The sequence below is a fragment of the Sabethes cyaneus genome, chromosome 2, assembly GCF_943734655.1.
Source record: "Sabethes cyaneus chromosome 2, idSabCyanKW18_F2, whole genome shotgun sequence".
Taxonomy (NCBI): Eukaryota; Metazoa; Arthropoda; class Insecta; order Diptera; family Culicidae; genus Sabethes; species Sabethes cyaneus.
In genome coordinates, this window is record NC_071354.1 from 119,729,737 (window position 1) to 119,754,877 (window position 25,141).

The window sequence follows — 25,141 nt, forward strand, 5'->3', positions numbered from 1 at the left end:
AAAAATAGTCATTAGCTTGATCGTATCGTTTATACGTTAGATGTTTTAGGAAACGATGAGATCAAATAAACAAAAGCGGCGCCGTACACATGCTTGAGGATTGCGAATATGATCAATATTATTTCTGGCGCTTGTTATTTTTGCTGTTATGAGTGGACTCATATTCATTTATTTATTAAAACATGATACATGATACATGACTATTATCTTTTAAAGTGCCACTAACGAAAACAAATCTTACAGAGTTATTAGTAACCTTTTCTTCCTTTTCATATAAAATTTCTAAGCTCTAGCACCTATTGATTGGAAAAGCATCTATTGATGCGCAAAATTTGTTTGAAATTGGTATAAATTTATTTGGGAAAATCAACTCATTAGTATTTTCAATCCTATACACCGCTATATCTCTATGCTTGAATCAAATACTTTTCTTCGCTTTTTGCTTTGCTCGTCCGATTGCGAGTAACAGCAAGTAAAGAAAATGACAATTGAAATGTTTCATACTCTTCTTGTATTTCTATGCAAATTTTAAAATTTCAAATCGCATATACATACATACACGCATGCGTGCATACATACACATACATAACACATACATTGAATACAATCGACCCTTGATTCATTTATTTCGTTTTATACATTTGAACGATTTAATATACGGCGCTTAAGTGTTAAAGTTTGAATAACTTTTGAATAAATCGTCCGGTTTCCAGTAACTTGACAAAACTTGGTTTCGTTTGATAGATCTCAACAGTAACTTTCAAATGATAATAAATTGTAGGATGTTTCCTTTGAATTAATGCTTATATGTAACAAAAAGCAGTTTTAAATACATTTTTGCCACATTTCTTTATGTAACTTTCAAACCACAAACCCATTCGTCATGAAATCTTGAATTTAAGGTTCTGAAAGACTCCCCTTTCACATGCATTCAATTTTGTTCAAATCGGTTAAGGGACCTATGAGATAATGAAGTCCCATATTTTTCGTATTTTTATACATAACTTTTGAACTAAAAGTCCGATCAGTATGAAATTAAATAGCGAACAATGGGACACCTAGACCTTTCATTTGACACTAAGATCATTAAAATCGGTCCAGCCATCTCCGAGAAATGTTGGCTCAATCAAAAGCGTTCCACACACACACATACGCACACACAGAAAATGCTCAGTTTTCGAAACTGAGTCGAATGGTATATGACACTCGTCCCGCTAGGCTTTCTTTCGATTTTCAGTTTTTCGAGTGATTCCTATACCTTTATACTATATTTTCATATTTTCATATAGTAGAAAGGCAAAACGGCAGCTGTGAAAGATAAACAGCTTTGTTTTAACTGCTTGAGACGCGGACACCAAGTAGGACAATGCAAGGCGCAGCGAAGCAGCGCAGAAAGTGGAAGCAAACAATCAGCTCTCTTCATCGAATTTAACTACCCCTCCTACCGTCACCGTAGTGATGTCCCATGATGTTGGAAACAAACAAGTGATTTTGTCGACAGCTAGGTATAGTAAATGCAAAGAATATGCATGGAGCATATTATCCTTGTCGAGTATTGCTAGATACAGGCTCTCAATCTAATTTTCTCTCTGAGCATATGGCAAATATTCTCCAGCAAAGCCATTCGAGTTTCCGTTATTGGCATTAATAATGAAAAGCTTGTCGCTACGCTGCAAAACATAGCAGAAATCACATCGAATTACGAAAAATCATACTTTATACCTAGGACTAACGGTTTGGGCGTAATTACTTTTGTCCACCTAGATTTGGGTTTCATCCCACGGTACGCCAGGTTATTAAGAATTGCGTTCAATGCTTTCGTATGCACCCTCCAGAAGTCACTCAGTTCATGGGCGAACTGCCTGCTTGTCGAGTAAACCCTTCTCCAGTTTTTAGCAAGACCGGTGTTGATTATGCGGGGCCCTTCCTCATCCGACAAGGTTTACGTCGTCCCACAAAGGTAAAAACATAGGTGGCTCTTTTTATATGTATGAGCACCAAGGCCATACATCTCGAATTAGTTTCGGATCTCAGCAGCGAAGCGTTTGTGGCGACACTACAACGATTTGTGGGTCGGTGAGGTTATTCGGAGCAAATGATGTCAGACAACGCAACATACTTCCGTGGAGCTCATTCCCAGTTACATGAGCTTTATGAATTGTTCCTGTCTCAGCAAGCAAATGAAACTATCAACCGTTTTTGTTCTTCAAGGGAAATCTATTGGTCCTTCATACCACCTAGATCCCCGAATTTCGGGAAGATTTGGGAGGCTGGAATAAAGACAGCTAAATCTAATCTGAAAATCATTTTATGTAATGCGTTTTTAAGTTACGAGGAAATGAACACTGTATTAGTACAAATCGAAGCCGTGTTAAATACGAGACCGCTAACTCAACTTTCTACGGATGCAAATGATCTCGGTGCCCTGACTCCCGGGTGGCAATACCTGCAGAAGCTGAAGCAAGACTCTTGGTCGGCAGAATACCTTAGCCAATTGCAGCCAAGAAGTAAGTGGTACAAAAACAAATTAATCATCCGTCCTGGAATGTTGGTGGTTCTCAAGGAGGACAACATCGCTCCACAGCAGCGGCGTTTGGGCCGTATAACTGAAGTACACGAAGGTTGAACTGAAGTACGGGCGGTAAAGGTGAGAACTGCTAACGGAGAAGTTTGCCGTGGAGTGAGTAAGATTTCTATTTTACCGATCGAAGATAATGAAATCAATTGACAGTCATGTCAACTGGGGGGAGGATGTTAAGAAGTTTGGAGTGCCCCTCGTGTTATTTCTATTTTTGAAAATATTCCTTTCTATATTTCTTGTTACCAACCTTGTCATAAAGAGAATAAAGGTTTGCATTATGCAGAACACCCGAGAAATATTCTGATTCTCAAAGCTTACTAAACGGTGACTATAATCAAACAAAAAAAAACATTGACACTCTAGTTATAAGAAGAGATGTTTCGAGAGCGACATTTGCTGCTAAACTACTGAAGGGAGAAATTGATGTACCGGAAATTTTGTCGATGTTGAATGCGAATAGTGCGCCTAAACCTCTCAGATAACGATTTCTTTTGACCCACATTCCTTCGTACCATGTATGGTACCGTCATCCGGGGATACTTGCAACACCGGGGTTACTTACAACACTTCTGCGCATCGCGCTTTTGACAGCTCTAACGCATTTGTTTGTTAACATAACCATTTGTACCTAATGCCATTTTAAAGAAGGGGCGTTTACCTAATGTTTAGTTAGGTTTAATCTATTACATACTTGTTTTGCTTGTTTTTATACGATTGGAAAATAATTTCACTTTCAGAGCAGGAAAAATGGCTGTGCAAAGTTGCGTCAGTTCATTGACATGGAATTATTTTTTATTGTTTGGTTCCTGTACACAATAAGTGCATCATATAAGCTAACAAATAGCAACTTTGAGCTTTGTTTATATTTTGAACTTGGAGAAGAAACGATGAATTCGTGTTGTTACTTCCAATACGGCGCGGCTTGCAGCACTTGTTGAAAGGAAAATTATCGTAATAGACAGTATGTACAAAGTAAGTTTGCATCTGTACGATGTTACTTTGTCTACCACCATCACTAGCAAAATTAAAATTTTGAAAAATTCCACGTGCCTTGAAACGGCAATTTGGAGTTCGCCGACATGCTGCATTTTCACCGAATATCTTTAAAAAGGCGATAGACGAAATTGGGAAACAAAAAACGCCTCCAGTATCTCTTGTTTTACTATAAATACATTCAAAATATCTAAAAATAGTCATTCGCGGTTTGAAATCAGATATAAAATCATAAGAAACGCAAAATCAGAAAAGTGTTGCAAGTAACCCCGTTTACTGGGTAACTTGCAACACCCCTATTTTCGGTTCATTCTACAGATTCATTTAGTTTATATTTTTTCTCATAATCATAAATCAAAAGTACTAACCACTATACAAGTTTTGGCTACTTACACTTGGATCTAAACGGTATACTTCGAAAGTTATACTAAGTCAAAGTTCAAAAGTGTTGCAAGTATCCCCGAATGACGGTAATCATAAGCCGATGGAAGCGATATGGCGTATTTTTAATTCTGTTTACCATCTGTTTGATTGTACGTACCCATCTGACCAATTTAAATAAGGAATTCGTGAGAGTGACATATTAGGTTAAGCTTGTGATTGTTTATCTAGCTAGGTATATTTGTATTATGTAAAATGTAATGTTAATGAGTTTTTATGCCGATTTAAGAATGGACCTTTTGTCAACTCAAATAGGGTTTTCCACTAACATCCGTGTCAATTGAAGTTAGAGAAATAAAATAAAATTAAAATAAAATGATATGTTCCGGCATAACTACAGAACGTCATCAAACGTCGTTTGTCAAACACATGTTTTGCCTTTCTACTATATGAAAATATAGTATAAAGGTATAGCAATCACTCGAAAAATCGAAAATCGAATGAAAGCCTAGCGGGATGAATGTCATATACCATTCGACTCATTTTCGAAAACTGAGCATTTTCTGTGTGTGTGTGTGTGTGTGTGTGTGTGTGTGTGTATGTGTGTGTGTGTGTGTGTGTGTGTGTGTGTGTGTGTGTGTGTGTGTGTGTGTGTGTGTGTGTGTGTGTGTGTGTGTGTGTGTGTGTGTGTGTGTATGTGTGTGTGTGTGTGTGGAACGCTTTTGATTGAGCCAACATTTCACGATTTTAATGATCCTAGTGTCAAATGAAAGGTCTGGGTGTCCCATTGTTCGCTATTCAATTTCATACTGATCGGACTTTTAGTTCAAAAGTTATGTATAAAAATACGAAAAATATGGGACATCATTATCTCATAGGTCCCTTAACCGATTTGAACAAAATTGATTGCATATGAAAGGGGGGTCTTTCAAAACCTTAACTTCAAGATTTCATGACGAATAGGCTTGTGGTTTGAAAGTTACATAAAGAAATGTGGAAAAAATGTATTTAAAACTGCTTTTTGTTACAAATAAGCATTAATTCAAAGGGAAACATCCTACAATTTATTTATTATCATTTGAAAGTTACTGTTGAAATCTATCAAACGAAACCAAGTTACTGAAAATCGGACGATTTATTCAAAAGTTATTCAAATTTTAACACTTAAGCGCCGTATATTAAACCGTTAAAATGTATAAAATCGAAATAAATCAATCAAGGGTCGATTGTATTCAATGTATGTGCTGTGCATGTGTATGTATGCATACATGCGTGTATGTATTTGTTTATTTGTTTATTTGTATAAAAAATATCAACAGGCCTACTGGCCCTACTGATACACTTAACCTAGAATCTACGTGCTAGTGCCAGGAAACGAGTTTTCAGTACCTCGCGGCTGATGTTTAAGTCGAAGCTATGTGTGAATCGATTGAAATGGCGTTGCAGACCGATGATTGTGCTAAATGTGCTATAGTTGGTTCGCCGATGCGGTACACGCAGAAATGGACCGTTGCGTAGAACACGACTTTGGACGTATATGTTGAGGTTCGCGAGTAGACATGGGCAATCCACTCTCGAGGTCAGCATGTCGGCGACTGCCATTGCTCTGATCACGTCGCGACGAGTGGTCAACGGGTCAAGATCGATGAGTCTGCAGCGTTGTTCATAGCAGGGCAGCTGAAAGGGGTCGTTCCAGGGCAATCTTCGAAGTGCAAAACGTATGAATCGGCGCTGCACTGACTCGATTCGGTCAACTCCATTTTGGTAGTACGGACTCCACACAGGAGCACAGTACTCAAGGTTGGACCGGACAAGAGCACAGTAGAGAGCTTTGAGGCAGTAGATGTCGTTGAAGTTCTTGGCGATCCGCATGATAAATCCCAGATTCCTGCAGGCCTTATCGACAATATATGCGATGTGCTGTTTGAAGTCGAGCTTAGAGTCAAGCAGTATTCCCAAGTCCTTAACACAATTTTCGCGGCGTAGATGCACGTCTGATAGAATGTAGTCGAAAACGAGAGGGTTCAATTTCCTTGAGAATGTAATTATTTCACATTTGTCGGAATTTAGCAGCATGCGGTTGTCTGTGCACCATTTTGCAAAAATCAGCAGCTGCTCTTGCAGGAACGCGGCGTCGGACGGACTATCGACTTTAGCATACAGCTTCAGATCGTCGGCAAAAGAGAGTCGCGGGCATTTAAGCAGGAAGTTGACATCGTTGAAGTAGATGAGGAAAACCAAAGGTCCGAGATGGCTACCTTGTGGAATTCCAGAACTAGCAATGAAAGGTCTGGAGGTGAACCCGTCGATACTAACTTCTAGGTGGCGATCGGAGAGGTAGGAATTAAACCATCGTAGCAACGAGCCTCCGATTCCGAGTTTGTCCAGTTTGGCGATGGCGATTCGATGGTTCAATTTGTCGAAAGCAGCGGAAAGGTCCGTGTAAATAACGTCCGTCTGCGACCGGTCGTCGAAACTTTTTATCACGTCGGACGTAAGAGTTAGAAGATTGGTTGTCGTGGACCGCTGGGGCATAAAGCCGTGTTGATCGTCTACGACATATTGCTTAAAGAATGCAAATACAGGTGCATACACAACAAGCTCGAACAGTTTTGATATTGAGTTTAGTGCAGAGATGCCGCGATAGTTATTCACATTTCTCCTATTCCCCTTTTTATGAACAGGAAACATGTATGCCGATTTCCATATTGTTGGGAAGACACCTGTACTGATTGATAAACTGAACAGGTGGCTCATCGGAGCAGCCAAGGCGTTGATACACTGTTTCAGCAGAACAGACGGAATACCATCCGGTCCAGAAGAACGAGAGGATTTTAGCTTCGCGGCGGCTGATATGACCATCGCGTCGTCGATGGAAAGGTGAGTTAAGCAATTGCTAAGTACGGGGACGCACTGGATGGCTGCGGAAATTTCTTCTCTTGTCAATCTTTCGTCAGTAAATACGCTGGAGAATTTCCGCGCGAATAGTTGGGAAATCTGTTCTGTGTTACTGGCAGTTTCACTACCCAGGAACATTACCGAAGGAAGCCCGTTGTCCTTCCGCTGTTCGTTGACGTGCTTCCAAAAGGATTTGGGATTCCTTTTCAGTCTACGTTCGATGTTGCTCAGGTAATTCCGGAAACAGGAGCGACTCAATCGTTTGTAACGCGTGTTGATCGACAAGTAGTGGTTACGGAGTGGCAACGTTCGATATTTTGAAAATTTCTTGAGAGCGGTCTTTCTCTCGGATTTCAGACGTCGTAACATAGCGTTTACCCAGGGTATCTGCTTCAGAGCGGGCATGGTTCTTTTTGGGACATGTCGATCGATAGCGTAGTTCAGGATGTTGGAGAAAGTCATTGCGGCAGAATTAACATCATCCTTGTCCAAAACTGCATCCCAATTGATGCTAGTCAGGGTTCTTTGGATTTCCCTGAAGTCCGCACGGGCGAAATCATAGTAGACGATCGGTGGTGCACTAGTCGCGTCAAGACGTATTTGTTGACGGATAGTAACCAGCAAGGGTGGATGATGTGGAACGTCCTTAACTAGAGGGGAAGGAGCCATCGCTATTTCGGGAGCCTGAACTTGCACACTAGCAAAGCATAAATCGAGAAAGCGACCGTTTTCGTTGGCAATGTTGTTAACTTGTTGCATGGTGGCAGTGCTGTAGCAGTCGAGTAACTCGTTAGTGAGTGGGGATAGAGACGACGAGCTAGAGTCAACGTATATGAAACCATTGCCTCGTCCGCGCCACTTTAACCCAGGCAGGTTGAAATCGCCCATAACTATTATCTCGTCTACTGGAGACGCCATTGAAGCTATTGCAGTAACTGAATTCATGTGAGCATTCAAAATAACGGTATCGCGGATGCGATCAGGAGGCAGATACAGTGCACACAAGAATAACCTCCGGTCTGCAAGCTTTACCGTCACCCACACTTGCTCGACGGGCAGCCAGTTGTCATTTTCGACGATAGACGCTTTGAACTGGTGATGGACTGCTATCGAGACGCCACCTCCTGTGCTTTTGCGACTATTGTGTATGCTGCGGTCGCAACGGAACACCTCATAATTAGGCCCAAATATCTGCCGAGAGCACGTACGATTGTCAAGCCAGGTTTCGGTCAATACGATTATCTCGTACGGACTGTCGGAGCAGGCGAGCAGATAGTCAACAGCACTCGTGTTCATGCCACCCACATTTTGGTAGTAGCAGTGAATATGTTGGGGTTCTGTGCGGTTGTACGGTTCCTGGTTGCGAAGCGAAGGATTGCCTGGCAGGGGGTTTTGGACGCCCCGTCCGCTGCTCCCGCACGCAGGACCGGGACGGCTGCTGGTCGCTGGCTGGAATGGCTCGACTGCGGCAGGGAGGTCGGGGGCGTCCATGGTGCCAACAACAGTGCATCCCGGTGTTCCGGTGTAAGTTGTTTGACTAAAACTGGCAGGAGCGTCGAGCCGGCGGAAATCTGCTGGCTGAACTTCGAGGATCGGTAAGCCGGTAGTTGAAGAACTGGAAACGTAAACTGCATCAGCAGAGAAATAGCGGTTCAGCGTGATATACTTGCCGAGGGTGGGTGCGGGGGGGTTGGGGGCTTCCATGATGCTGTACTCGATGCATTCCGGTATCGCCTGAATTTCAGCAACTAGGCGTCTGAAGTCGACGGCTCTAAAGGGGCTGGAGAGTCCAGCGCCATCGGAGTCACGGATAAGGTGTCGACAGCAGAGTTACCGGGTGGTTTAACGGCTGGAGTTGCAGGCGGAGCGGTGGGAATAGGGGGAAGCCATACCGCTGAATTCGAACGAGCGTCGTCGAATTCCCTAAAAGCGATTCCTTGTGGCCAACAGTCGGGGGTCAAGGCCGCAGCTTTGTATTTCAAGGGAATGCCAACCTTGAAGGACACGAAATTTAGCGACTGGAGGTCAGTACCCTTTTTTACTAAGGGAACAACTCGAATGGCATCCCGAATCTGTATGAAAGTATGTATGTATGTATATATGTATGCGTGTGTGTATGTATGTATATGCGATTTGCATAGAAATACAAGAAGAGTGAGAAACATTTCAATTGTCATTTTCTTTACTTGCTGTTACTCGCAACCGGACGAGCGAAGCAAAAAGCGAAGAAAAGTATTTGATTTAATCATATAGGTATAGTGGTGTATAGTATTGAAAATACTAATGAGTTGATTTTCCCATATAAATTTATACCAATTTCAAACAAATTTTGCGCCTCAATAGATGCTTTTTCAATCAATAGATACTAGAGCTTAGAAATTTTATATGAAAAAGAGGAAGAAAGGTTACTAATAATTCTGTACGATTTACGAATACGAATAAGGCCATTACAAATATTTTATAAAGTTTTTGTCCTTCTGGTGTTCGGACACTGAAGGGGGGGGGGGGGGTAGCGAAAAAAAACAAAGTGAATTTTTTAATCGAGCAAAAAAAAAGATTTTAAAAATTTTTATTTATGGTTTAAACTTGAAAACCGAATCTATTCTTGCTTATAATATATATGTTATTATTTTCTATGCAAAAATATACGAAAAAAGACAAAAACGAAGGAAATTTTTTTTGGACCATTTTCGGAAATTCCATTGTTCGAATTTCCATTTCTGTTTCGTGCTAGAAGCGTTAATTCAACTCGGAGACTCATTTTTTGAGTTTTTCCAATTTTGCCAATTTCCAAGGGGGGAGGGGGTGACAAAAACTTTAAATATGGTTTGCAATGGCCTAAATATGGGTCCACCCATACCAGCAAAAATAACAAGCGCCGAAAATTATATCGATTATATTTTCCATCCTCAAGCATGTTTATGGCGCTGCTTTTGTTTCTTTGATCTCATCGTTTCCTAAAACATCTAACGGGCAATATCGCATAAACGATACGATCAACCTAATGACTATTTTTTCATTAAAGTTTATTCAAAAGAAGCTCAAGTTTTGATTTTTATGCTAAAATAATTAACTGAAAGAGCGCCAACTAAGAAAAAGTCCAATTTCTCTTTTTCGTTTTTCATATCTAATGCTCTACTCAGTTATTTTTTCAAATTCAGATATTATCTTTTTTCTTATATTTAAAAATGTTAAGTTAATTATAGATGTTCCTGAGAAATTAAAAAATAATTATTGCGACAGTAGAAAGGCTAGGTCACACCGCTAGGTGGATTAATTCGGGTTTTTGACATAAAAGCACAGAGGAGAGGAAGGTTCAAATGGGAAAAGGGGTGCGCTTCTCTTGCATTTACAACGATAGCAGGCCATAGGCGGAAACAATATTTGGCTGGATTTGTGTCTATTTCTACACTGAGAAAACTTTTCGTATAGTTTCTATGTGTCCAACATATAGATTTTTGCAATGTGCCCAGTAAATGATCTTTATTTGCCAAGCAGTTATCATTTATGTGCAAGCGGAAAATTAGCACATACTATTCATATGCGTATAATTTTTATGTGTATTTCTGGAAGGATCGTGTTTATATGCGGCTCATGATAATCATATGGATTTTCATATGGAAAGTTACTATTAGTTATGTGCAGAATATTTTGAGTGTAGAGATTACCGAGACCCGAGCAGGAGCGAAAAGCAAAATAATATAAAAACAATATCAAACTGTGTTATAATGGTATATTTTGTTATTGAATAGATATGGAGAAACATTGATAACACATTTTGTTATTGAGTAGATATTTAAAACAGTGGTTGTAAGATGAGTTTAATAACTGATTTTGTTATCATATCTTATTTTGGCCTTAAAATGACATTCGATATACCTAAATCATACAATTTTTTTATTGATTAAAGAGGTTTTAGATTATAAATATTCTATAAAATGATTTTTTTAAATCTCATATACTACTACTGCATTTGTTATTCAATACCTTAATAATACTAAAATATGTTATTCTACACTCTGAATACAGTCATGTTATTGCTTTGTTATTCAAATAACACGAGCAGTTATTCTTTTGGCCTTAAAGGAATAAAATTTTGATATTATTTTTTGTTATTTTACCAACTATGTCAGCCAAAACAAGACCAAATTTTGATATGAGTTATTCGATTTCCAATAACATATTTTGATATTATTTTGCTCTTCGCTCCTGCTCGTGGAGGAAGACAGATTTACAAGAGGTTGTGGACAAAAAAAGGGGAACTAACAAAAGGAAGTAGACACATTCAGATGAAGCAAGCAAGTTTCTTGCATTAGGAGAATTTTTGTGACAATAACAGATGTTCAACTAACTAACAAAGGGGCCCCGAGTAAGATCGGGCTATCGGCTAGTAGCGCCATAAATAAAATTGATAAAACTATACTCTATAAACTATACTCTGAAATTGACCCTTCCACTACGTTTCTGAATTCCGTTTCGCTAAGAAGCTGAATATAGTTAAATAAGCATCTACAGGGCAAATAATCGAAAATGAAGCCTGCAAGAAGTACAGTTATGCCAAAAAAGCATACGGATAAAGCGCACCGCAGGGTTATTAAAGAAGGAATTCATAATAATCTATTGTGGTAATTATTTTTCAACAAAAAGGTCACATAAAGTCATATAGATTGATTTTTTTTACAAGGGGACATTTCCTATGGAATATCATCCGGAAGTTCACGGACAATCGTGGCAAATCCCATATTTATTTGTAGGTACTATACTTACCACAACAATTATCTGTAGGTTCTTTGTGAAATATTTGTAGATTGTTCGCATTTGTTTCTCTTTGTTGACAGCAATAACCAGCTCGCGAATCTGTTATATCATTAAGACCATCAGTACTAAGAAATTTTCTCCTTCCGCCGTACTGCTGACATTTTGGGGTAAGATGCGATTCATTCAATGTATTAGCTAATGACCAATGTTCACAGTTAATATTTTCATGATGTTCAGTTGCTTCCAGCATAAGCTGCCCGTTTTTCGAATGATAAGTTGAAATGCTGTTTAAACTGCATATTGAACCCGGCAGATTACTATTTGACTTTGATAGTTCACGGTTCTGTACGTTGAATAATGCTAAATTACTATTTGAGTTGCGGCGTTCTAGTAATCCTTTTTTGGCAGGACGAAAATTTTGTTGGTTCTGAATATTCAACGAGCCCTGACTAGTGTAATGATTTAGACTACTGCTTGAGCCTTTCAAATTTAATATTAGGCTTGTATTTGAACCACGTCTTTGCAATAAATTTTTTTTTGACTGAGATGTCTGCACGCTTGATAAGTTACTGCCATGCATTTGTTGGGGCTGTTGCTGGAGATTGAATGAAGACCCTACTAAACTCAGCCGAGAGCCTTTATAATTTCCTAAACTATAATTGGAAGCAGAAAGTCGCTTAGATAGATTGTCACTTACAGCAATGATATCTAGATTAAGCGTGAGACTATGGTTTGAGCCCCTCCTTTGTAGTATACTTGATCGACTTTTGCTGAGTGCTTGAAGATATGGTTTTTCAAGAGTGTTTGAATCTGCGAAACTTCGAACAGGACAAATTTCTGGCAGAGTTTTAAGATTTACGTTAGACAAATCTTGCTCTCTTCGTTGGCTTATGTCGGATGATAATGTTTTTGTACTACTTGTTTTGTGTCCTATATCTACTGAGTTGGAAAAAACATCAAATATTTCCTCGGAACTTTTTATTTGTTGTTGAAAACCGCAGAACAAGTACTTTTCAGCTGCTGGGCTATTGTTTATGTTAAGCGAACCATCATCATTATTGAACAAGTTCGATTTAAATTTTCCGCTGTGTTGATGCAGGCGATAAAATTGGCGTTTCGGAGTCGTAGGTACTGACAGCGAGAATGTACGTGTCAATGACGTACGAGAGTTCAATGCGCGAGCTGTTTTGTGTTCCTCTTTATCCGGAAACTTATAGGTAATATCCTGTGGCTGCACGTAACTTACAGAACGAGCTGAATCTAAAGAGCACGCTTTTTGGCGAGTGTGTTTTAGTGGCGGTATTTTTGATGTTTGTAGTTCAAAGTGTTGTTTTATGCGCCTGTCAGTATAAACTTTAGTAGTCGTTTGGGATTGTCCATCGTATTTTTCGATTTCGTCGTCATTATCGTTATCATCCTCGTCATCGTCGTCATAATCATAGTATTCGACATAAAATTCGTTGAGTTTGCAGTCATTGTCCGTGATCAATGTGTCATCTCTATCATTAAGATCTAGAGTCAGATTAAATATATTTCGTTTTTTGCCTAATACTTGGTCATTATCATCCCTAGTGCCTAATATTTTAAGCTGAACTTGCGATTCATTCTGAGATGAGTGAGACTGATTGGCAACTATTTCAACTAATTCTTCAACTGGGATGCTTTTGGTGAAATTTTCCTCTACCAAGCGAGCTCCTTCTGAATCAAGTGAAATTGATTTTAACCGACTTCGTCTATCAACGCGGTTTGTAAAAAAAGCATTATTAGTGCTAGGCGTGGGTGTTGTGATATTCGAATCTTTTTTTGTTTCAGTCAGAGTTGAACGGTCATAAGAATTATGTACAAGTTTTGCACTTCTATCATATACATCTATAGTTGGATATGGCAACAGAGCTAGAGGATTTATAGATGATTCCTCTGGAGAAATACTCATGATTATGTTAGAAGTTATTTCTACCTCGTTTTCTTTTTCAATTGAATTTTGATTGACGACTTGTTCTTTGATCGGCGGAGTAAATATATCTACTTCAGGAAAACGGAAATAGGAATTTTCGATTTTGCTATTATCGTTGATTCTGTACAGTTGTGAAGATTCGTCATGTTGAACGGGTTTTGGTAGAAGTATGAATTCTCTTGGTACACCAAAGGCATTGGTAACATTCGGTGTTAATGCAGTTTTAACCGACGCAATAGCAAGATTTTTTGTAAGATTAGAAGATATATCATGAATATTGCGCGAGTTTTCTTCGTTAGCGAAAACAATAAATGACTGTGACAACACTGTTCTGAAGCAATCATCATTTACTTGACTTCTATTTTCATCGTTAGTAGACAAATTTATGTGTCTTCTATCACGATCAAATGCGGATTTTTTTTTTTTGTCATTTGAAGCGGGCAATTCGTTTCTGACATTTTCAACGTTTTTATCATTAAATGGCTTCCTTTGTAATAAACAAGTATTTCGTATTATAGACGACGATTCTAATGTGAATATCTCCGAAATTTCTGGTTTGCTTAGATTCTCGTTTTGTGAAGGTTGAATACTATTTGCACTACCTTGCCCAAAAGTAATTTTACAAATAGGATCCACGTTTGATTCCCGGTAACGTTTGATTGCTCCATATTTGTGTGGCTCATGAGAGAAAAATTGATCGTTATAACACAGTTCATTTGCTGATGGTAATGTTGAATTAGGATGTGTCAATGAAGAAGATGTAGTGTCAGCAACAGATAAATTGAACTGCTTTTTATCACATATTCGGTATTGACGATGAAGTTTCTCAAATGAAGAGCTGTTGTGAATAGCATCTGCGGATGATGTCCTTTTTATATCTTTCAAATAATATGTAGATGGTTTCTCATGCTCAATACTGCTTTCTTTTTCATCTACTGTCAAATAGCTACGTTGAATTCCATGAACATGTCCTCCATCTGTCAAATGAGGGAATTTATTATCCATTTTCTCGAACTTATATGTTGATCGAGTTTCAATCGTAATTGTTTTATCTTTGATTAAGAGTTTGCGATAGCGCTTTAGACTATTCTTAAGTAACAGTAGAAGTAATGCTACGACAATTCCAAACACAACTACTGTAAGAAGCAGAATAAGAAATGTAACTTCACGACAAGTATTTTTGAAGAAAGCACTTTGAATTAACAAATTGTAATTTTTTTCCTGTTTACAACTCCGATATGCAGAGCCTAAATAATGCTGGTTTTGATTTACACATGATGATATTCCTGAGCTTGATTTGGATTCAACCGAGATATGATCAAACTGGTTTACTTGTTTCTGGGAAAATAATGATAACGAGTTTGAGTTGAGATTCATGCGACTTGAATATGATGATTGCTTGCTGATTTTAGTAGCATCCGATGCCATTGTAATCTCCTATAGTCCCAAATATTGAATATTAGGCATCTGAAAAAATAGAGAACATTGTTATTGACAATTTTACAGTTTTATTAACTTTATTTAGATATGAGTACCGTGCCGTATCGAAATCCGTACACCTAAGAGCTAGACAATTTTAAATGGTCAATAAATGGTCAAAATTATGATATTGTAATAAGCAATTCGTCATGTTTTCTTTTGACAGTATAATGCTTATTTTAACGTTATTTGGAATAACAGGAAGCTAAAATTAATCCTAGTTATAAAAAATCGAGATCAAAATGTGCAGCTCTTGATTCAAAATCCGTACACTTTTTTATGCCTGATTCAAAATCCGTACACCTGTGACTCAAAATCCGTACACCATGTTAATCAAAGTCCGCATAATTTTGAATCTAAATCCGTGTAAGCTTGATCGAAATGAGTTTAAAGTTTGAAGCTAAGTTGTTTTTCTTTATTTGACTAATTGCTTTATAAAATATGCTTTTCTCGATAATTGACGCATTGTATTTTAGTCCTGCTCATCTGAGAGTCGTTCACACGCACAGTAGGAACACTACAAGGAATCAATCTTTTTGTTTTTAAGCCAAATTATGGGTAATTGTTCATTTTCGGTCGGAAAGTTAAAATATCAGGTTTGGTACTGATTAAATATTGCCTCTATCCATCCCACTTGTAACAAAACCTCGTTTGTGTTAAATGTTCTTATTCTTACATTCTTTTCCTTATGCCTCAGGAAATATTAGGCTTAGAAACAAACTTTTTTAACATTTTAGAGTAAATTAACTTCACTTATAAACAATATATAACATTTTTTACCTTTGTTATACTATAACAAAGGTTTAAAAATTGGTCGAAAAACACGAAATTGATCCGAGGCCCGGAGGGCCAAGTCACATATACCAATCGATAGGGTTCGACGATTTGAGCAATGTCTGTGTGTGTGTGTGTGTATGTATGTAATGATTTTTTCTATCGCCTGTTTCTCAGAGATGGCTGAACCGAATCGTTCGCTATTACTTTTGTTTGAAAGGTATTATTGTCTAGTAGATCACTATTGAGTTGTTTCGTGATACGACGTTTCGTTTAAAAGTTATAAGCAAAAATGTGAAAAATACGTGACACGGGTTTCTCCGGAACTACATGACCGATTTCAACGATCTTAGTATCAAATGAAAGCCCTTATTAAAGCTAAATTGTTCAGGATTTTTTTATTGAAAACAAACTAGTAGTTTAGAAGTTAGCCTTAAAAAACCTGTTTTGACAAGGTAATAATTATCGCCTGTTTCTTAGAGATGGCCAAGCCGATTTATGCGCTATTAGTCTCATTTGAAAGATAATATATCCTAATAGATCACTAAAGTTATGAGCAACGGTTGTATGACATTTGCCCGAAAACCATCCCCCAGAATTTTTTTGCCAGAATGCAATTTGCCCGAAAACCATTCCCCAGAAAGTATCATTTCCCAGAAAAAATTTTCCCAGAATGTACTATTCCCCAGAAAGATTTTTCCCAGAATGTACCATTCGCCAGAAAACCATTCCCCAGAATAGATTATTCTCCGAAAAATTTAATAAATGGAACCACTTTTCGCATTTTGGTGAAAATCATCTTGCGGAATATATCAATCTGCAGAAGAGTCGTACGACTTTTCCTCGAAAACAATTTTCTATTTTCCAGAGTATAGTATTTTCCCAAAAAACCTTTATGCGTAGTACAAAGCAAAGCCTTAGATTACAAACTTTATAAGACTTGACCGTTCCTTATCGACAGATTCCGCAATCGGTAATTGGGGTACAGAATAATTACGGATCTAGTGTAACGATCCTACTGTCTATATAGCAGCGTTACGCGTAGTACAACCCTCCCGAATAGACTGTTCCATCTCTTTGCCCCGTTTTCCCGATATTTTCTTTTCCGAAATTATATTTTTCCTGAAAACTTTTCTCGAATAATATCATACATTAATAAGAATATATTCTTAAGGTTAACATTGACCGTCATAAAAACAATTCAAAGTTAATCTTTTGCGTATAAGCAGGATATGGGATAACGAAGGAAAGAAAAAAGCATTTTTCAAAATCGGCTGCTTATGGTATATGGTTTATTATGGTATTTATTTGCATTGGTTAGCGGGACATTGGATTTTACGTGGCCATACATAAAAGAAAATCAGCCTTATTCTTGTTTTCGTTCGAATGACATTCGTTCGAAAGTTAAGCCGATTCTTATTCTTGTTTTCGTTCGAATCAATTCGAACGTTCGAACGCCCCTTCCTTTTGCTCATTCGAATATGAGCTTCCCGATTCGTTCGAAAAAACTATTCGTACGAATGCAGGATACGGTCGTAAACATGAATAAAGGTGAATATATTACTTGCACTACAAATCCTTTTTTCTTTCCCTTAAATGCAAATAAGTTATGCTCATTACAAGGTGTGAGTTATTTACCGTCTTAGTAGCCAGTGTTTCCTAGATGATTCAGGGCGAGACGGCCGTAGGCCGCGAGTGTTCGCCGGCGACCCGCCGTCGGAAGCGCCGGCCACTGCGGGGGGGCAGCCCCCCCGCAGAGATCACCTCAATTTAGGTGCAAGCATTTTCCTAGGTTTACTGACTAGTAGGGGCTATCCCTTAGTTGAGTCCGAACGAGCGATAGCGAGTAAGGACTGCATATACTCAATAAGTAGGCCGAACATGCTGTCGTAGTTTCCGAACACTAATAGTTAAACGCAAATTACTACAAGCTGATTTTAGGGAAACACAAGACAGCAAGAAACATTTTTGTTTCAAGTATTTATCATACACCTGATCCATGTATCCAGCTTTTTACGAGCCATAATGGCGGACATGTTCGTAACATTTGAACGGCATTTTTGACATTTCAGTAATACATCACACGTCTTGTTTCCGCATATTCACGGTAAAACTAAAGGAACTTGCGGAAACAATGTACTCTTCTTCGGAAGTTTCCTTCTTACTCCATACCATATCACGTATGGAGCCTTAATCCCAAAACGGTCATTGGCTTTATAAACCACGTAGTACCAAATTGGGGCACAGGATTACAACTATCCCGCTCAACTCCATCAATGGCTATGAGCGGTACGTAAACTGTGTACAGCAATCGGGGCCTGCCATAAAAGACGATAATTAAGACTGTCGCAGTGGCCTTTTAACCCAATGCCCTTGACATACAAAAAAAGAGTCAAGAATCAATAAAACGCTTCATTGTTTCAAATTTCTCGTAAGCTCATGCAAATACATGTATTTTGGGGTATGGTCCATTCTGGTGAAGTTTCCTTGGAGACAGAGTATAATTTTCTGGGAAATGGTCCATTCTGGGGAATGGTTTTCTGGGAAATGGTTCATTCTGGGGAATGGTTTTCTGGGAAATGGTTCGTTCTGGGGAAGGGTTTTCTGGGAACTGGTTCATTCTGGCAAAAAATTTCTGGCAAATAATTTTCTGGCAAGTGGTTTTCGGGCAAATGTCATACAATCATGAGCAACCGTATACACCACACCAAAATTAACAATAATTTAGAATTATTTTAAGAAGAAAATTTACCTAATTTCAATTATTTTAATATCAAACGAGAGGTTTTCACACTACGAATATATATGCAAAATTTCATAAGAATTGGTTTTACCGGTCAAAAGATATTAACCCTCGAACACTCGCGCCAACTTTTGTAATACAGTTACTCGCGCGCAAAATAGTCCCAAACCAAAGAAAACGTGTGCAAGGGAGTTTTGACTGGGAAAACTTGGTTTTAAGTTTATTAAACCATTGTAAGAGTTTCTTGAAATTGAAAGCTCTATCGTCTGGTAGAATTTAAATTTTGATTAATCCCCCTAAAAGTGAAATAAAAAATCAGAGGGGTTGTGTACAAGACACGACCGCATATATAGGTGACGCAGGACTACGTAAGTCTCTTTGTAGTGATAGTAGCATGTATTCATGCTTGTAATCATTCGATTCTTCATGTATACATGCTATATGCAACATATATACATGCTATATGCGTTGTATGTAACATTTATCAAAGTAGTAACATTACATACGTTCAATTCTCAAAAGATTGTGCATTTGAAAACAATTTAACAAAATCAAAAACAAAAACTATTGCTTTCCTGCTACCTTACTGAAATTAAAGATTGTTTTTATTACCCATGGTTCCCCACGTTGAAGGGATTTTACCAATTCAATCCTATTTTATCAACCGCACATCTTTTCAATACACTGCTAATGAAACGGTAAGCATGCGTATTCACGGGAAACTTGCAGTCATTGACTTTTCGTCGGAAAGCCCAATTTCGGAAGCAGTTTTTCGGCCCAAAAGCGGGATTGTGTTTATAAAAATGTATATACTGCATTCTAGTCTCTCAGCGTCATGCAAGCTATTCGAAATAATTGTAAGCTCTGTTATTCTCTCTCATACGAAAAGTTATATCTCGGTTGATCAACATGGATTTATGCCAGGACGATCCGTTTGCACTAACCTTATGGATTTTACGTCGACTTGTATCTCGCACATGGAACAGAAGGCCCAAGTCGATGTAGTGTACACCGATTTAAAGGCAGCTTTTGACCGTATTGACCATCGAATACTTTTACGAAAACTTTCTCGACTTGGTGCATCACAAAACTTTACTGAGTGGTTAAGTTCCTACTTATGCGGACGAACTCTACGTGTACAGCTCAATTCCTGTTTATCCACCCCATTTTCAAATAAATCGGGCGTACCACAAGGCAGCAATATGGGCCCATTGCTTTTCTCGCTGTACTTCAATGACATCGCTTTGCTTCTGGGTGACGGTTGTAAGTTAGTGTACGCAGACGATCTGAAATTGTATCTTGTTGTACGGTCAATTGAAGATTGTCTTAATTTGCAAAAGCTGCTGGATATTTTCGTGAATTGGTGTTGCAAGAACTGGCTGATCGTTAGTATTTCAAAATGTCAGGTTATGACTTTCCATCGCATTGCTAACCCTGTTATTTTCGAATACAACATTGATGGTCAAGCACTTGAAAGGGTTGAACATGTCAATGATCTTGGCGTTATTCTCGATGCCAAACTTAATTTTAATCTAAATCGCTCGGCTATTATCTCCAAAGCAACTCGGCAGCTCGGCTTTATTTCGAAAATTGGACGAGATTTCAAGGAACCATACTGCTTGAAGGCTTTGTACTGTTCCCTGGTGAGACCTCTATTGGAAAACGCGTGTCCTATCTGGACTCCATATCAACTAACCTGGAATTTACGAATTGAACGAGTGCAGAAGAGGTTCATTCGTCTTGCATTACGTAATCTTTCCTGGCGAGATCCCGTGAACCTGCCTCCGTATCCTGATCGCTGTCGCCTTATTGGGCTTGACACATTAGAACGCCGTAGGAAAATTCAGCAAGCCATATTTATTGCCAAAATATTGAATGGAGAAATTGATTCAACGAACATTCTTTCAACGTTGAACTTCCGTGCTCCTCAGCGTTCTCTCCGCTCTGCTGGACTGCTACAACCTCTATCGCACCGTACAACTTTCGGATTCAATGAACCTATGTCAGCGTGTATTCGAACGTTTTCTTTAGTGGAGCACATGTATGAATTCGGAGAACCATCGCACAAATTCTTCCAAAAGATTTCTAATTTTAGTATTTTATAAGTGACCATGATTTTTTGTATTTAGTTTAAGTTAGTTACTCACTTGACAATTAATGTTTATTTATTATGTAGTATGTGATGTGAATTGTAATTATGTATTTTTGTGAAGATGATGGGGTTTTTATGCCTACGTGAGGATGGCCTCAGCTTGGCTTTTCCCCATCCAACCATTGCTCCATGTAGACCTATTAGGTCGGATGGATAGAAAATTAATAAACAAATAAATAAATAAATAAATTCTTCTTGCCAATCTGAACATAGCGAATATATTTTCATAAACCGAATTTTTGTTTCAAACAAAAAAACTGCTTTTGAAATTAACAGAATCGATGATGACTAATTTCACCTTCATACAGAGTCGTATTATAACCGAACATTACAGCTGTAGCACATTTTTCCAACACAGATATCAAATTCGCTGAGGTTTAATCGTCTCGCAGTAAAGAATTTGCGATCTCGGGACAACGAACTTGTGTCACTTTTTCTGGCACACTTCCCTAACACAGACATCAAATTGGACTAGGTTTGATCGCGTTCTTAAGAAATCTGTTGGCACGAGGGGGCTTTGTCACTCTTTCTGGCGTACTTCCCATGCAAGGACATCAAAATGGTCTAGGTTTAACCGCGGTGTTAAGAAATCTTGTTGAAATAAGGAAACTTGGTCACTTGTTTTGGTTTACTTCCCAAGCACAGATATCAAATTGGTATAGGTTTAGATCATCGCAAAGAATCTTCCAACCAATCACGAAGCGAGAATTCTGGTAAAACATAGGCTCATTATTTCCAATTTTTCAATAGTTCAACATCGAGAATCCATACTTTTCTTCATTTGGGTCAATTCTTAGAAGATTTTCCGATCGATTGGTGTAAGAATATTCAAAATCGATCGGAAAACGGCTGAGCTATTAGCGCTCAAAACCTTTCATTTTTCGTGACGCTCGCATTTTTCGATTTTTTGGAATGACACCCTATCTCAAAACTTGCCGTAAGACGTAGTCCTACGTCAAAATTTATTTTTCTTCAGTGTCAATATAATACATTGATGTGTTCTGCAAAGTTATAGAACATATTATTACAAGAAATTTGTTGAAGACTGTAACGTTCTATCTCTGCAGCGAAGATAGAAAAATCTTATTTATTGTATATGAATTTGTAAAATCAGTTTTTCTATTTTTGCTCTTTTTGTAATTGTTGTATAACTTTTATATGTACTACAAAATTGTACAAATAATAAAAATACACAACTTTGCTGAAAATAGTATACATGTATGTTTGCTTGTTTAGGAACTGTAGAACTTTGATTACAAAGAATGCCCCAATTTTGACTCCGAATTACTCGACTACCAGCAGACGGATACATTTTAAACATTTTACATTTGCTGATAGTTTTGCTGCATACATTTCCCAACAGTTTAAATTATTAATGCATTGAATAATTATGACATTTTGCGCACAATAAGTTTGTTGAAGAATATACGTTAGTTAAACAACGTTTTGTAACTTTATAACAATATGGCGTTGGAAAATCTACACGTGTTGTATCAAATACAACAGCGTGAGTAACCGAAGGTTAATAAAAATTGATGAAAATTATACAAGAAAACTCTACTGATGTGATTCAAATAGAATAGCCACGAATAGCATTACAGGAAACTATGCATAGTTCAAAAACCTATAAACTAGACCTTTACTAAACAATGTATATGTTAAAGAATAAGATTTCCTCTTACAACTTACTTTTATTTGCACTTACTCAGATTAATAACAACAGATTAATAATAACTTACTTATCCTTACTCAGCAATTTCATGAAAAAAGGATCTATCAAAATTTAAAAGTGTTCTTATTTTGATCAAATTTTGTAAACTTATTCAATTTTCAAAAATTTTATGTAAACCAACGCACTGCGTAACGATAACCAATAGATGAATTATGTTCCGAAGCCGTGTCTATTTCTATCTCAAATAGCAAGTAAGACCGTATAACAAAGGTTCCTTTCACCACTAGGTGGATTAAATCGGGTTTTCTTGATTTTTGTTGCAAATTATACGGAAAGCTGAAAAATTGCAGAGACTCTGGTATTTCGAGAGTACCAATTCAATATAGTAGCTCTTATCGTAGTGACCGGAACTTAAACTATCTCGATGCTTTTATTAAAGGATTATCCACCATGTATTATCGTAATTGCCATCTTCCAGTTTATCGGCATATATTTAGCTTTAGTTATTTCCATTTTGTTTGGCAAAACATAGAATAGAGTTGGATCACTAAGGATACTGCACAGGTGTACGGATTTAGATTCAACTAGTAAAACTGTTTCTGTTTCTGTTTGCAGCACAAGGTGGGGCAGTTAGAGCCAAGTCTGTCCAGGGCTGAGATAAGGTGGTTGTGATAATGATAAAAGAATCCGTGCGGATTACGCTAGCGCCATAATGTGTTGGTGATTATGGATTAATGGGCGGAAGAAGAGTGACAGAACTTGGCTCGATATAATTGTGTGCTTGGTCAATATAGCATAAGATGGCTTGTACTTATCTTGTTTTCTCCTTCCTTTGTTTGTTTCCTCGTCTTGTTCGTAGTCGATCTTAATTAAGCCTAAAGTAGGCTCCACGCCGGCCGTCCTCTCCATCGTTGTCACCAGTGCAATCATCTGTGGCTGATCTCTTGCCTCCCCTCACGACAACATTGTTGCCGTGAGAAGAAGCGATAGAGATCAGGCAGAGAAAGAAAAGAAAAGAAAAGAGAAGAAGAAATTTTTAGTCAACATGTTGATCGCAATTTTCGAGTTAGTAATATCACGAGAATTCTATGTCTGTCCATCACCAATGCTACTACCGACTAACTACTCGCTAGGCTGTACGCTACTCATCTCCCAAATACCCATGTCATCACGATTGACCCAGCGCTGTTCAACAACCTATGCTCATTAAAAGCCACAGCCGCCTCTTTATCTACCATCTTTGCAGTATTGTAGCTGATGGCGTAAATTTTCGAATATTTTGTGCGGAATATTATTCAAGAGCAATATTATCGCTCAGAACTATCGAAAAACTACTTGAACTTCCGAAAAATAGAGCAGATGCGATATAATGAGGACTGGTACTCGCTCGTATTATTCCCGGTGGCATTAATTGCATATTTGTAGCGGTAGTCAACCGATTTGTCGGTATGCTCGTCAGACCGTGGTCAATTGAAATGATTCTGTAACTAAGAAGGGATGAGGTGGATCAAAAAGAACTTCACTTGGAGATATGTATATATGCCGTGTTAAGTCTTAAGTGCAAGCTGTCACTGAAGCAAGACTTAATAAGATGTTAACGACGTTGATAATTCTGTGAGGATGGCATTGAATCGAAAAAAAAAAATTCTCATACCATGGCCATATATTATGTACTATGACCCCATTTTAGGAAGTGGGAATGATGGTATATTGAGGACAGCCCTTCGCTATCGCTTGAATCAGCCAGAGAATCGAATACCTGTTTTTACTTGAAGAAGTTTTAACTCTAAAAAGATTTAGTTAGAAATGGAATTTCAGTTGAAGTCTGCCAGCATTGTGCAATGGACAGAACAAAATATATATCGAGGCTATAAAGCTTTTCGAGAGATCCACTAAGTCCGACCGCGACGACAACCGCAAGAATGGAGAGGAACAGGCCGCCGGTGAGTTGCCACCGTTCGACTTGATGGACTCTCCGACAGAGGCTCATCAGCATTAGGAGGGCCCTTGGGAGACAAACAGCGTCATTCATGATCATTTTATGTTGTTAGTTGAATACCGTTAACGCGGTTAGTCACAAGACATGCAAATCATTCTAATAAGGAGGGAAATAAGAAAAAAAAATTATAATTAATTACATCCAAAACAATACAATAGAGGTGACAGTAACAGTAACGATAGCAATATTAGTAATAATAGTAATAACATAGGAAACTGACACAGGAAACACAGCTACTGACTATAACTTCCTGCCCATTAATAATTGTAGTTTGGCTGCATAGGTATAAAAAGAATTTCCGACTCATCATAGAACACTCAAACATATATTCATTCGTACCTATACACCCATACACACTCATACATGCATACACATGTATACATGTACGTGTGTGTATATTTTTCAGTGCTGTGTTGTCCATAATCGCATAACAGCCACAAATTCTATGGCAATCTCATAGAAAATGTCTCGAATACGCAAATAAAGACATCGCATCATTTTTGAACACTCGTTCGTTCTAACTAGCGATAAATTTTAATTTTCATGAGAAGTCAAAATCTCATGAATGGTGGGTAGGATTTGGTTCAGTTTTCTAGAGAAATTTCTGTGCATACCAGCAATTCATCTAGGGAACTGAGTAAGCCCTCCCGGTGCTTCGGCCCAAACGGATTGAATTTAAAATCAAATCCGTTCGATTTCGCTCCATTCCGCTTTACGAGACACATGCTACAGGTAAAGGTAAATTATGCAATACTAC

General features: G+C 38.1%; 1 protein-coding gene across 4 annotated transcripts in view; it reads right to left on the bottom strand.

The window, feature by feature from the left end:
• The window catches only part of LOC128738986 (uncharacterized), a 92,587-nt gene that overhangs the window by 59,222 nt on the left and 8,224 nt on the right, over window positions 1-25,141 (bottom strand). For all 4 annotated transcript variants that reach the window (XR_008412135.1, XM_053834511.1, XM_053834513.1 and 1 more), the window contains exon 2: window positions 11,621-15,032. Coding sequence is in view for 3 of the 4 variants with exons in the window: in XM_053834511.1 (XP_053690486.1) it covers window positions 11,621-14,993 (3,373 nt within the window). In the remaining variant the exon portion in view is untranslated. The remainder of the gene's footprint in view (window positions 1-11,620; window positions 15,033-25,141) is intronic.